At 30.1% G+C, this 15,923-nt stretch overlaps 2 protein-coding genes across 4 annotated transcripts; both read left to right on the top strand.

The window, feature by feature from the left end:
• Positions 1-1,083: 1,083 nt before the first annotated feature.
• Positions 1,084-11,848, top strand: LOC119680678. Of its 3 annotated transcripts, none has more exons than XM_038093617.1 (6): positions 1,084-1,162; positions 8,099-9,537; positions 10,193-10,331; positions 10,393-10,535; positions 10,603-10,947; positions 11,010-11,848. In XM_038093617.1, exons 2-6 carry the CDS (start codon positions 8,133-8,135, stop codon positions 11,552-11,554), a joined length of 2,577 nt encoding a protein of 858 aa, XP_037949545.1. In that variant the 5' UTR covers positions 1,084-1,162; positions 8,099-8,132; the 3' UTR covers positions 11,555-11,848. The 3 variants fall into 3 exon arrangements, with proteins under 3 accessions (XP_037949545.1, XP_037949544.1, XP_037949543.1); XM_038093616.1 differs by having other exon boundaries at positions 1,095-1,180; XM_038093615.1 differs by having other exon boundaries at positions 1,116-1,194.
• A 1,249-nt stretch (positions 11,849-13,097) lies between these two features.
• LOC119680700 lies at positions 13,098-15,010 on the top strand. Its single transcript, XM_038093642.1, has 4 exons — positions 13,098-13,280; positions 13,359-13,501; positions 13,558-13,905; positions 14,407-15,010. Exons 3-4 carry the CDS (start codon positions 13,620-13,622, stop codon positions 14,949-14,951), a joined length of 831 nt encoding a protein of 276 aa, XP_037949570.1. The 5' UTR covers positions 13,098-13,280; positions 13,359-13,501; positions 13,558-13,619; the 3' UTR covers positions 14,952-15,010.
• Positions 15,011-15,923: the final 913 nt, after the last annotated feature.

Here is a 15,923-nt window from a genome sequence, read left to right on the forward strand (position 1 = left end):
TGCCACTCATTTACACTATTACTGCCCGGTGTTCATAAGTAACCCTTTATATATTGTAGGGTCTACCTTAGTTAGTATCTGTCTGATATCATTAAAATACGATTTCAAAAAACTCCTGTTTCAATTAAAAGATAAAGTAGTTTTCAGGTCCGAAATACACAGGTTTGCTTTTGGTCCTTTAGAACAGCAGGCGTGCACGTAAACAGTACAAATATAAAGATCCTAAGTAAGCCACGACTTTTTGTTAGATAAGCTATCACTCGCTTCTACTATCTACTGTATTATTATAGATAATACATCGCTTAAAAGTCTAAAGGAACCTCTCTATAAAAATCTGGAGTTGAATTTCATTAAAGCTGGAAATAGTATGTACTTTGTCTTACTTTTGTTTTTCAAGTCTTGCTAAACTTCTCTATAAAAATCTGGACTTGAATTTCAATAAAACAGGAAATAGTCTATACTTTGTGTTAGTTTGACATTTATGGCTTAGTGGAGTTCCTTATGAAAACATGTACTAAAATTTCATTAATACAGGAAATAGTCTGTACTTTGTCTCATTTTGATTTTGAATGTGAAATTAAAAGATTTTTTTTTTTAATGTTATAATAATAATAATAATTTGTAGCTTTCTCCAATCTTTTAAGTTGATAGTATTTACGGTTGTTATACTGCATTTCAGCTTAAATTTTCATTACTCATGGGCGATAAGAAAGCTCAATCTATTGTTGAAATATATGCAATAAACTTCGTTCAATTAATCATTTCCAATAATATTTAACTATTAACAAAAATATGAAGCAATTTGCAAAAGTTTACACAATTCAGTTACACTGAAAAAAATACCTGTATGTATTAGGAGACATTTACGATAAAGAATCATAAATACTGTAATTGTTTGCACTCTATGCCGCGAACAAGCATTATTCACCCAATTCTTTAACATCTTATCTAATCTTATCAATCTGAATTCCACTACCACAACCAACCTCAGTACAGATATAAACATATTAAAGAGTAGCGAGGTAAGAAAAAAACGTCTATATGAATTTGCTAAAACTGAGATTACAAATATTCACCTGCATGTATCTTATCACCGGGCACTAGGCGCGGTTCATGCGGACAAATTTTATTTTAGTACGATTAAGCAGACAAGTGGAATAAGGTGAATTTCGTGATCAAGGTGGTCAATAAAAAGTAACCAAATATAGTGCTGATAGTGAAAAAAAATTATATTAGAATAATATTTTTAATATTCTAAAAATAAATTATATTTTTTTGAAAAGAAATCGGTATAAAATCGATGTTAACATAAGAAAAAAGTTTGAAGTTTATGGAAGCGTTGAAAACAAAAAAAGTATCTGTTAAAAATATAGAAAGAGCGAACGAGTTCAATAAGGTTTACTTGAATTATACATACAGACAATAACTAAATAATTAAAAAACTTTTTATGTGAATATTTTTGAATATGTATAAAATTTATGAAAAACAATGTGCCTAACTAAATGCTTAATAATTTTATTATTTTAAGTTCTATATTTGCTTAGAACTTGCGCAAACTATTCTCTATCTATATCTTATCTTCAGAATTAAAATCGCATTTACTACTTCGAAAATAAAGTAAATACTCGTATGTGTGCAAAGTAGTGAAAAGTAGCTAAATTCAAGTAACTTTATATATAAAATTGAGCATTTTCGTGTTTACTCTGCTGCCATATAAAATATATAACCAAGCCCGTATTACACCTGCTAATATTTGTCATAAATACATTTTTGTTCAAATATCTACTATCAAGGATGAACTTATAAGCTCTTTGGCATATTTTATCTTTTTTTTTTTAATGCAAGTTTTTTATTTGTGTGTAAATATTTATAATTTTAAGATTACAAATACGTTACTATATATTTTAAGTAATGTAATGTGAGTAAAAAGTATTGTGCAAATTTTGAGTCATACTACCTCAAATCGTATAGATTTCTAATCAAACACATTTGATATAGATATACATAAAGAATATAAACGTTATCAATTATCAATAAAATAAAATATGTATGTACACATACATATATTATATATATGCATATATATTATTAGAAATGACGTCAACTTCTCTCAATACAGTTTAGTTTTCAAAAAAAAAAATTTGGTTGAACTAACAAGTGCATTAGCTATAATTATAAAAGTTATTGCGAAATGAATTTATATAAGAAATTATTTTTCTTTAAATAAAATTTGCACCGCAACTCTATTTGAACTTACTAAATTAGTTCTATTTTATTTTTATGATAGTCCTATATAGACCATTGCCTCTCCGATAAGATTTCCTTTCAAAGTCTCTATTAAGCATTAGTTTTGATAAATGGAAAGCATCTAAACCTACTGTGTGAGACTTTAACTTATTGAAAATACTTCTTATTAAACGGTAAACAGTGTTAGTCGAAGAGCAAAAATCCCATTTCGTCTATAGAATTAACGTTAGGAAATTTGGATTTTTCTAAGCTGAAGCGCAAGTATTATGGTAAGAAAAGACTGTTAACCTAGTATATGTTGATATATGTTGATCCTTTTTTCGAGTCAGCGCAACTGGGCACTTTTACTCTTTGATAGCTGGGGGTTATACAGGGTCCCACCCAGCTCATTGACTCATTATGTATTGCCTATAAGCTTCATGATTATTCAGCGATTGATCTAAGATCTGCGTACCTCCCCGTGCGGAGAGTGATTACTCTAAGATTAGATAGTGGTAAGTAGGAGTATGAGCGCAGCTTGTCTTCATTTATTTACATCAGTTTTTGTAATAATGTCTTCAACGTCATTTCTTCACCATTTTTACGGTTTTTCTCTTACTTGATTTTTAATATTATCTATATATCATCTGCTTAACCACAATGTCTTGAATCAAATTGATAATATATTCTAACCGATATAAAATTGTGTGTACCTTATACCAATTTTGCTCTATCTTGAATGTTATTATATATTTGCATACTTGTATATATCTGCGCTTAAGTTATTTGCACCAATTTCACAGAAAGCTATTATAGGAATAGGACAATATTCTGTATTATAGTATTTAAAATACAAGAGTATCAATTTAAATACGTGGCCATAAATATACTAAAGCATTGACTATGTACAATCTCGCATAGCTGCAGTTATATCTTCATAGCATCTTAATATCATGCCTCAACGTTTATAATTTCACATTCCCGTATAATGGATTATATTTTTCCACTCATTGTAACTCGGTACAAAATACCCAATCAACAAATCTAATAAGTGGCATACAATCTTTTTGGTGTCGCTCATATATATATAATATATATATCATATCATATATTCTATCTATATTCTATCATAACGCTTAGCAGTATTATCCGAATTTCACACTATTATGAAAATCTGGTACAGTTATCTGAACATCATTTTCATGTAGTTTTTTCTTATACTGTTTATTGTTAGACTAATTCCTTTTCGATCGCAGTTGCAAACAATTTAATCCTAATCATTTACTATTATTAATCTGTAGCTCAATGTTGATAAGTATTCAAAATAAAAAAAAATGTTTTATAATAATATAATAGTATTACCTAACATTATACATAAGTAATTTTAATTATTCATATATTATAACACTATTATTTTTAATATAATTCAATATAATGATGATATGTTTCCACAAATTATACTTAACCAGAAACAGAGCATGGATCTAGAAAACATGTTTCCCCATGTAAAAAACTGTAAAGCGTGAAATTTAGTACAAAGTTAATAATTACTACTAAATTTTTGCAAGTAATAAAAGAATATTTTACTATTTCATTTCAATGCATTTCATATATATTAGTTATGGTATATTGCTGTTTGAACATTTCAAACTATATTTTGGATTATTCAGGACCTTTTATTTGATTTTCGCATTCGTAGATTATTAAAATTTAAGAATAAACAAAAATATCTTGCACACCTCTCTAATAATTCTTAACCGAATGCATTTTAGCAATGCACTATAATAGCCCTACAATACAAAACTATTGTCACAAATCTTATGAAACCATATGGTTTTCAGTTCTATCATAATAACTATACAGTGCGTTTGGAACCTATGCATGTTTTACAATATCCTTTCATTCTTCTTTGATTTTAAAATTTTCTTACTTGTTACTGATGTTCATCTCTCTCTGAGATCTTACTGCACACTGTAGCTCCACTTTTGCTCTAGGTCTTTGTAATTTTTTTGTTGTTCAAAATTCACCTTTCAATATTCGTAATGATGATCATTGTTTAAGCATATAGATAACGTCTGCTATTGACTTCAAGTTTGGTTTCTCTATATATCATATCATTGTATTTGATATTCACATTATTTGTATCGTTCAAAATATCTTATATAGATGATATTTATAAATTTATATTATATAAGCTTTTCCTCTCTATGGTAAGACTGCTTTAAAACACACTATTTTCAGCTTGTTTTTTGTCTAGAACAAAGTCGTATATATGATATATTATTCAATCAACATCATTTACGCATACATTACACCATAAGCTGCAATATGTTTGTTAGGGGATTAAGCGTAATTGATAGTTTTGTAATATATATCGTATCGTCACGAGTAGCATATTTGTAGAATTAGACTCTAAATAATAAATGAAAATGTAAAAGTAAAGTACAGCTAAAATAAAAAATATTGTCCTATATTTCTTCAAGTAGAGCCAATTCAATCCAATAAACATATAAACCGGTGATTAACTATAAGTCGGCTAATTTATCCCGGCTAATTTATATAGTATATTATTATTTGTTTTATCAAAAGATTTTTAAATTGCATGCAAATTAAAAATATCTATTCAAAAAGCATACAAATAAGTATTACTTGGGTATTTAAACTTGCTCTATTTATCAGAAGAGAGTTTGCCACATAAGCATAGCTTACTCCAATATGCACACCATAATGTTCTGGTGTTTCTTTGTTGCTCCCTTCGATGTTTGCCGAATTGTCGCAATTTCTAAACGTTTAGTACATTGTAAATAAATTCAACAATTTTATTTTTCTTTGTATAGTGCAGTTTTGTGCTTATTTAAGTATTTTTATTATACTATGTACATATAAAAATGTCAACCATAAATTAAATAAAAATTAACCATGACTACTTTTTTCTTTTTAATTGTGGAACAAAAGTGGTTCCACATTTAGATATGCATTAGTGCACCTATTTCACAGTTGGTCAGTTGGTTTTCCATTGTTTTGGATTTAAATAATTCAATACAAAAGTTTGTTTTTTAGACGATACTTTTAGAAATATATTAAAACTTTATTGATGAACACAAGTTCATAGTAAGTATGTAAATAAACATGTGTTCATTTCAATTCCTTGACAACTGTGTTTTCTATGTTCTATTATTCCCTATCCTAATTATTATAATATTTAAACAAACTATATTGATGAATATATATATATCATGTACCATAATGTTCATGTGCAATTCATGTCCCTCTTTAATTTTAAAAAAACTAAGGCTATATCTCATTTATGTAATATATTATTTTTTTATAGCCATATTATTTGTGTTTCTCAAAGAAGTTATTAATCATATTTCAGAAAATAACCAAGCCTTATCAATTCTTTAATAAGATAAGAATGTAGTAAGACCAGTTAAATAAAAAAAGTAGGAAATGCACATTTCAAGCTCCAATAGATCTTACGAATGTGCTATATTTACGAATGTGAACTTTTATTAAAAAGCTTTTTAGATGCTTTACGAAGTATCAACAGTATCAAAATATAAAAATGAAATATCAAAATATTCAACATAATATATATAAATAATATATCAAATACTTTTATATAAATACTTAAATTAATGCTAAAATTGTGGTATTTCCCCTTCCCAGAGAACCCTAAATCTACGCTTTAGTATTTTTATATATACGAACACATATTATATGGTAAATATATTAGAAGCTAAACTCGTGCTACTCATGTTTTGTTATAATATTTCAAGTTTTAAGATAAAAAAATAAGGTTGATTCATGAATAAATAATTTACCTAGACAACATTAATTAGAAAATTTATATTATATACAAATTGTCAAAATATAAAAAATAAATTTGGTTAAATATGTTCTTAATGCGAATATAAAAACAATGAAAATGTACTCGTACTATATTTATATTATGTCCATTTGTGCTACGCGATAAAAGATAAGTATTTTTGTAAATTACTAAAATACAAAAATCGATAAGGAATTAACTAAAACTATATAACTTCGCAATTTCTTATCTTGAATCAAAGAACACACATACAAACATGAATGCATGCATACATACATACACGTATATACATATATGATAATAAAAGAGTGGTAAATCTTAGGCAGAAATTACTTCTAACTACTAGAAAATGGTAGAACTTAAAAATATCTATAGAAAAATATTTAACTAGACGACTACAAACACCAGTAGCTTTAAGTTACCTTCACCACATAAAAATACTATATATATTTATAATTAATTTATATTCTGTCTGACTGACTAAGTCAACAGTACAAGGTATATGTTAATAATGTACATATATATTTCCGAATGGATACTGAAATTTTATACTAAACATTTTTTACTGAAATTTAATATCAAAAATACTATACGTACCTGTATACTCTTTTTATACAAATATTAGTGAATCAGCCTTTCACTAACTGATATGTTATAATAAGAAACTTACTAATGTTTTTACTAACTAAAAATTTAGCGCATTGAGCACAGGGAAATATATTCCATAAAAAAAGTATCCAGAATTCATAATTTCTAAAAGCGATTAAAAGATACTGAAGATACTAAAAGATACAAATTTTTCAAGTTTATAGGACTCTACGTTGCTTCCATGCGAAATTTGACGTTTGAAATTTGATGTTAACATCAGGTATTGTTGCGATTATACTTTAGAGTGTTCTGCGATAGCATAAAGCTATTGAAAGTAATCAGCCAAATACCGTTCTCACCTAGTGTGGGTTTTTTTACTTCTGAAACACAAATTACCACTTTGAAGAGTCCTTTCGAGTTTATAACCATAAGTTTACTAGTTATAAAGAATATTTTTTCGACGTAGTTTAAGGTTATACTTTAATCTGTCTAGAAGTAATGTATGAAGGACTGAGTTATTAAATGACTTATTTTGAAATTATATATTCATTTTTATTACATAATGGAACTAACGTCCTAATAAAAGCACGCTTTTTAACCAGACATGTCGAACGATTAGAAGTTCAGTCAAACGATTACGCGTATTAGAGAACTGAACATCAATAAACGTCATTCGCTTGTTTTATTAGTGACTGAGATTCGAGTGAGCCAATAATTCCCTATAGATGTTACTTTCCCTATGCATCTATCGAAAATAGAAATACTCATTAACTTTCCTGGAGAAGTTTGCGAAGACTACGTTTTAAGTTTTGCGCCTAATAATCGATATAAACAGCACAGTAAACACGCGTGAACTAAAACGTTGTAAAGATATTTATGGTGGAAAATGTTAAACTTTCGAATAAAAACCAGTAATCATCACGTATCTGTTTTTCCAAAACATAATATGGCTCCTTTTTAGTTTATAAAGCCTATTGAAACATAGTCCACACATTATTTAATAAGATCGAATTATATAATAATAATATAATTAAAACTAAAACTAAAACGTTTAAAATTTTGCCTTCAAAATACAAACACTATTAAACATCATAAATACTAATCAGCCCAACCAAAATCGTAGCGCTTTGCAGTTTATAGAAATTTTATGATATCAGTTTTTTTGTGTAATTTCCGTACGTTTAAAAAGTTTTATGTAAGTTATATTATTTTTAGGCCATGGTCACACAATAATAGTGGACTATTCCATAAGACATTCCATAGTAAATTCTATATATAAGCTACTGATAACAAATCAAAATGCCAATGCACATAAATGACTTTAGTATCGATTTTATACCGAACAAATAATTGGTTATGATTTTGCACTTAACTAAGAATTGAATTTTTTATGCATGATTTATTTTTATTATTATTACATAAAAATAACATTAATATTATTTTCCACATTTCAGAACGATCGAACATAGCGAACTCAATTAGTTAATAATGCTGCCAACAAAACAAACGACAGTCGCCTTAGCGCTGGCTGCTGTCTTCCTATGCTGCAGCATAGGTCAGACTCAAGCTCAAGAAAATGCACAACTACAAATCCCGCCATCACTGGTGGAGTGTTATAATACAAGTTATTTCATGAATCGCGATAATCGTTTGCCGTCTAACATAGGAACCCTTATTTCACTCATCGAGAAAGTAGAGAACTCATACAACTATAACCAGGACATACGACAATTGGCCATAAGTTTAATACATCGTTTCCGACAGGATGGCATACAGCGTGCACCAAATATAGTTGCATCTCCAGGTGTTATACCCTACAGTCCGACTGGTTTCCAATTTTCCAAATTTCGTATTTTATTGCAAAGACTAATACCAGGCAACGCTTATAATTTCCCAAATAACTCACTATCAGTTGAGGAACGTTGTTCTCTGCACTTCATGCTTTCCAGTTCATTCGATACACGCCAACGTGGCGATGAAAATCAAGTTTGTGGAAAACTCTCACAATATCGTGCACAACGCTTACCACGCGCCGCTCCCGCACAAGAACAAAATAACTTTATTGGAGACGTTGAACTTCTTGAGACATTTGGTGCTAAAAACAAACGTCGTGTTGTTCCACAAGGCAAATTACGAGAAAATGTTAATATTAATGCCAAATCCTTTGACTATGATTGGGGTTATGCTGATCCTAATTTCGGTTACAGTAGTGGCGATAATGCAGTAAGTCAGTGCCCAGTTGAAAATGGTGTCATTTGGACTCCATGGGGTACTGTTGCTGCAGGTACCTTAATTGCTGGTATAGCTGCTGGTCTAGAACAACAAAGTGTGCAGTTGCGTACATTGTTGGCTTTGGCAAGACGTCAAGGTGGTCCAAATCTACCACAAACTACAACAGTTGCAATAGATAATCGTTGGGCTGCAACACTGGCTGGTGACCTCGCTGAAGTAGCGCTGCTGCAAGTGCCTAGTTCATCATCAGAAACTGCTTCAGTTGGTGCAAACGGTGCCTGGAATAATACTGTCATGCCAAAATGGTATTTCTTGTCTCAGCGCCAGAATATGGAAATGACAGATGCTGAAATACGTGGTGGTTTGGATGGTCTTATTATTGCCATGAATATAGTTAATTGGCGTACACAAGCACCTTCTCTTAAATTATCACAGTTATTACGTATGTACTATTCAATGGATGGTGTATTGAGCTCAGGTATAATGGCCTGCAATCGTAAGGATAATTTCCCAACATTTGCTCCACTTAACACAATGATCGCTCAAACTTCCGCCTTTGCTCAAGTTCTTGATCGTGAAATGCAGTTGCGTGTTACTCTTTCAGCCACAGCGATCGCAAATTTCTCGAATTTAGCGGCCAATGCTTTGGAAAGTTATATACGTAAGTAGATATTATAATGAAAATGTTTTTAAATTCTGTTTCATTGTATCATTTTTATTTTTGATGTTATCCTATATACTTCTTATTAAGAGTATTCATTAAAAAAATTACAAAAAGAAAATTCTTCATAAAAAATTGATTTATGGTTTTCCAGTTATTTTTGCACTGTACACCTTCTTTTAACGTGATATATAGTTTCCCTGTTATATTTTGATTCATCCTTCTTCAAGATTACTGCAATCGACTAAAATGGACTATATGTCGTCATATGGTTTGCATACCCTGTACTCAACCCAGTCGTATTTACGTGTTTTATATTTGCACTCATTAAATATCTTAGGCATCATAGCTCATTGTTATGTATAGGCCTGAGACAGCATTATCTGAAACGATTTCTCAAATATATATTACTAAAAGCCAAAAATTTCGTCATGAGACAGCCATTACTCATCCCTTCAATCAATCGTTCCACACGTTCTAAAAAGTTCGTGGTTGTACTAATATTTGATAGTTGTGCATATTTTGACCTATTGTTGAAAGTTCCGGATATACCATCAACATACCAGTATTTTTTTATTTTTTCTATCATAATTTCATATAATTTTCAATTGTTCTAGAATATTTTGGACTGATAGTTATTTTCGTTTACTTTCAGCCCAATACTTGAATGATGTTTCTTGTTCAGTCAGTAATGCTCTCCCACAGGACATTTCATCATCAATTACCGCTATGACAAATATTTATGTGTTCTTGGACACTTCCTGGCAATATGGAAACATTGTGGACTACCTAGTGTGAGTTTAACTATTTATTATGCATTGCTACATATTAAAAACCATTTTCTTATACACACAGTTACATATTGGAACGCTTAAATATTAATCCATATGCCAGTTCAGTAACTCTATTAGCAGCTGCTGACTGCTCTGTTATCGTAAATACTACTAACAATATTGCAGACGTATATGAAAACTGGAACGTAACCACGCATTCAATGTGTAAGTTACTCGTTTTACTTGATTTACTTGACTTTGTTACTCAACTTATATTCTAACTTAATTCCAGTTAATCCCGGTTTTAATTTACCTAATATACTACAAACCCTACAAAACCTGACTCAAGCTTATATGAACGCTGAACAAACCAATTCATCTGTAGGCGGACGTTCAATGGTAGCACTTATGATGCCAAATCAAGCCACAGTCAATAGCGGTGATTCAAGTTATTCCACAACTCAATTGCTATATATGTCCGAGCAAATTCCCGACTTGCATTACATCTACTATTCTGGTGGAACCTCTAACCGTTTTTCGTCATTTGTTAACGATCCCAATCAAGACTTATTTAGTTTAACCATAGGCTCTCAGCCTTCTGTATCTTCAGGTCCTGTTGTTAACCGCATCAAAAAGGGTAAGTCCCCTTCTATCCATATGCCTCAGCGATGAAATTTAATTTCCCAAAAAATTTTTTAGTTCCACGTCGCATTATAAATCCTAATTGTGGTTCAAATTGGTATTCGAACAGCGGTACAAATAACTATAAAATGACTCAATATGCACGACCTGGTGTCATCAACTTCTATCGTATGGTCCCCAACTACTACTACGGTGCAGCCAGCGGCCGTTACGTCAATATACAACCACAAAGTTCCATGCAATTTACCGTTTGCTCTTCACGCTCAACAGTTTTACCAATGCAAAATTCTACCAACTCCGGCAGTAATCAAAATTGTGTACAAATATCTGGTTCAAGTTCTCCATATAGCTATGATCTGTCCAATGCCTGCGACGGTTACTACACTATTCACCAGTGTCCTTCACTTTACTTATCAGTACAAGCGATGAACGTAACTAATAGCTATACTGTGTCTTGTACAGACGCGGCATGCCAAACTCCGGATCAGTTACAGTATTCGATTACAGTAGCCAACCTTGGTTGTTACAGTAGTGCTAGTGGAGTTTTTGCCAGTTTTATTACAATTACTTTAGCTTATTTCCTACTGCAATTCTTCAAATAAATCGGTTCCAAAATTGAAGGCACCTTAGACATAAAACAGAGGCGATTAATATTTGACAAATACATTATTGGATTTGTTCAATATTTAAGCTCCCACCATACAAATCCAAAACCAATTAATTTAATTATACAAACATTACAAACACATATTTTTACTATTGAATTGTTTATTCTTTAATATTTTAAGTATTTTTTCTATTTTAAGTTGTATTTTTAACAAAAGTTGGAATTTGAATACAGCCATAATAAAGACAACCAACACCATAAAAACAACAAAAAACTTTCTTTATCACTCATTATATGGGAACCTATAAAACTTACTATTTACCTAAGTGAACATATAAAATAGTCTTCGATTGAAAATCTAAATATATTATAATTAGAATACATATGAGTTCACTTATTTTTATATTTCTGTCTTTTAAAAAAGGCTTAAAAAAATCTTTAAAAAAAAATCTTATAAATTAGTTTTGATTTTTTTCTTTTATATAATTTATATAATCTATATAGATATTGCCGAAGTTTCAAAGTTAATTTGACTTGTATCTCAGGGCAGAGTATTGATATAAATCGTTTATTCACTTAAAAATAGATGTAAATGAGTTCAGGCTCCTTGGGGAGGTATTCAGATCTGAGGTCAATTATTGCTTAGTCTGATGAAGTGATAAACAATAATCTAGTCAAGGTATAGAGAGGGATTTTGAGGAAACCTCGAGTTAAAAAAGAGTATAAGTGCTTAAGTGCACTAGCTCAAAATAGCTGCAACATAATAATAATAGTTTTGTATTTAATCAAATTTTTAATTCTACAAGATATTATAATTCTCAATCACTATGAATGCAAAAATTTTTTTGAAACAAATATTGGAAATCGCACATTAAAACCTTAACAATAATATTGTGAATTGACCTATTTCAAAGAATAATGCAAGTTAAAAAAAAAATATTCAACAACTACAGGGTTGATCATATTAGGTGGATCCAACTACCAACACTCTAGCTTTGACAAGAAAGGTGAGATTGACTAATGATATCATGAATTTGAAGCGTCAGATATGATCTTCATAAAGTGATGTATGTATTTAAATCTTCTTAAACCAAATTGAACGAATTTTAACTTGAGCAAAGAAAACTGTGCTCTTCCATTTTTTGTTTTATTAAATAAGTGGGTTCAGGTGAACATATAGTATAGCCCATCCTGTATTCTGGCTAGTAGATATGTTAACTATTTAATTGATACGTATTTGAGTAAATTCTGCAACTCATAATATAAATAAGTTTTATTTTATACCTGATTTCTTTAAGGTGATCTGTATATATATATAATTTGAACAATATAAGGAGCATTCCAAACTAAAAAAAAATCTTTTTAACAATAATATTTATAACAAAATACTTTCAAAATATTTATTTATAGAAAAGTCTTCTTCATTATGTACTGACTAATTATATAAGTTCTAAAGAGTTTTTATATAGAATGCACTCGTTTATAGTATAAAACACTCGTATATTTCTAACGACTTTAGACCTAAAGCAAATTAACACGAATATATATAAATTATATTCTTCTATCTATTTTCATAAAGCGACGATAAGCATTTGTAAAGCAAATGAGGAATACGAACATCAAGAGAAATCTGACATCTTCAACACCACGACTATTATAACCGACGTATATGTTTTCTTGGACACCACTTGGCCTTACTATAGTATTGTCAACTATTTAAAGTATGTACAGAAAAACAGAAACTTATCACAAGAAATATACTAAGAAATATATACATATTACTCTTTTTTTATTTTTAGTTACGTTCTACAGAATTTAAATATAAATCCATTTGCCAGTTCAGTGACTATATTAGCCGCTTCAGATGGTACTCCTATAGTGAATACAACCAACTATATAAACGAAGTTTATGCTAATTGGAATGAAACCACACATTCAAAATGTAAGAAATTTAAAAGTACATACTCTTGATAAGAGCAAAACTATAATTACTTTCAGATAATAGTGGTTTTAAATTTCCCATCATTTTGAATACTATTCGAGATTTGATTGAAGATAAAATGAATACAGAACGTCAGTTAGCTAAACCAGGGGGTCAGAGTTTGATTGCTTTAATCATGCCCAGTCCAATTGCCTATGTTAGTGAAAGTGATGAACGCTATTGTTTACACTTTTTAGATAATCTAAACTATACGCTTCCTGATATTAACATCTTATTCTATGCTGGTGGTGCTGTGATACGTTTTAAAAGTTTCGTTTGGGATCCCGAAGATGATCTGTTTTTGTTAAGTTTAGACAATAGCGTTGAACGAAGTGCTGAACATGTTATTAAACGTATAAGAAAGGGTAAGTTCTTTGTATAATACATTTATTTTAATAATTGATATATATATACATATATCATAGAACATACGAAGTTGAGTCCATTCTTCTTAGGCTTGATTAGGCTTTGGCTAATAGACTTAGAATTTTTCCATTATTTAACATAATAACGTTAACATGTTAGATCCATTAAGTTAGTTTATATATATTTTCATTGTTTTAAGGTTGATATATTATTTAGTCATTTAAAGGCTTATCCTTTATCTTTACCTTTATAATCTTGAAACAGATCTAACTATTATATACACGAAATACTTCATATATAAATCACATTAGAACTATTCTAGTGTGGATCTGCATTCAAGATGTGCGTTGTCCTCACTACTTTTCTAAGTAGTGGATGTTATTATGAAAACTAGCAACCAGCAAGTACACTAAAGAAGAATGTAATAGAGACTTATTTAAGAATTTAGATTAAGCCGACTGTTAATCTAATTAATAATTGTACTTAAAATAATCTTTCAGAACCTCGTCGCATTACAAATCCACACTGTGGTGCCGATTGGCAACCCAACAAATCGGCAATGAATGCAATGATGCAAACTGTACGTCCTGGGGGTATTAATTTCTATCGAATGGCACCAAATTATTTCTTCGATAGGAAAAGCATGCGTTACATACAAGTAGATGCGAACAATGCTGTAACGGTGACTGTTTGTTTCTCTCGTGAGGTCAGGTACCCACATCGTGAAGGTAGTTTGATTCCGGCAAATCAAGATTGTCGTCAAATCACTAGCCTTTCACAAAGCTACGATCTAACAGATGCTTGTACCGGATATGATACTATACTGCAGTGTCCACCGCTTTATATGTCAGTGCAAGCACAAACTTTTGCTGATTCAACACAAGTGTCTTGCACTGACGAAGACTGTCAAAGTCCTGATCAAGTAAGATATACAATTTTTGTTAATAATCTGACTTGCAATGCTGCCATACGAATTCGATGGGGTTATTTAAATGCACTGAGCATAATCCTTATTGTTCTCTGCATCTTTTATAAAATTTTCTAAGCCTCTCTAATTGAATTTGATATAAGTCTTATAAAATAAGTTAAGTTAACGTTTTAATACATCTTCCAGTACAATTTAATTTAATATTATTTAATTTAATTTCATTCAATTTCTGTATTTACTTTTTGGTAATAAAAAAGTTTTTGTTCAATCTTAAACAAATTAAATTTCAATTTGATTCTCATGAGTTTGCTTTTTTTCTTCTCCAACTTTAACCTCAAATTTAGTTTTACTTTCAACTTTATGACTTCTAGTTAAGAACTTTAGAACTCACGCACTTTAAGGGAATAACATGTCCTTTTCAGTGGAAAGAAAAAAAAGAAACAGGATGCAACTGGCATTTGTAAAACTTTTCGCTTTCCATTTGTGAAGAAGACAACTTTGAAGTGTGTGTCTTTTTCTCACTTCCTGCTTATTTACAAGAACATTTCATCTTTGTCAGTATGCAATTTAAATTTTAGCTGAAATAATATATGCGAAAAGAACCATTCATCAAGCACTTGTAGTTAAAAAATATATAAATTTTTATCATAAAAATAAAATTTTAAGTTTTTCCTTATCTAAAAAAGTTACACAATTGGAAGTATTAGAACTGCTGTGAGTATATTAAGTTGGCTTATACATATTGCTTCATTAACATTACAGCAACAATACAACCCTGGATTTTGTTATAATGCATATCTGGTCGTCACAGTGCTTTTCCGTGCAACTATACGCCAGTGACTTACCTAAAATAAACTTAAATTCCTTTCTTCTGATTCATTGGTTTTTCAACTGAAACATAAGTTTGGCTCTCGCTATAACATATTTCCAATCTTCACAGTGTCTTGCAACTACCGGAAATCATATTAAATCACTTTTGTCCTCTTTGGTCCATCCGACCCCACCGATTCGTTAGAATTAAAACAACTGAAGTACAACTTGGTTTTTTAAAACATAGGACTGGTAATTCTATCTCGTAACTCCAGCCAT

The sequence above is a fragment of the Teleopsis dalmanni genome, chromosome 2 (genome assembly GCF_002237135.1).
Source record: "Teleopsis dalmanni isolate 2A chromosome 2, ASM223713v2, whole genome shotgun sequence".
NCBI lineage: Eukaryota > Metazoa > Arthropoda > Insecta > Diptera > Diopsidae > Teleopsis > Teleopsis dalmanni.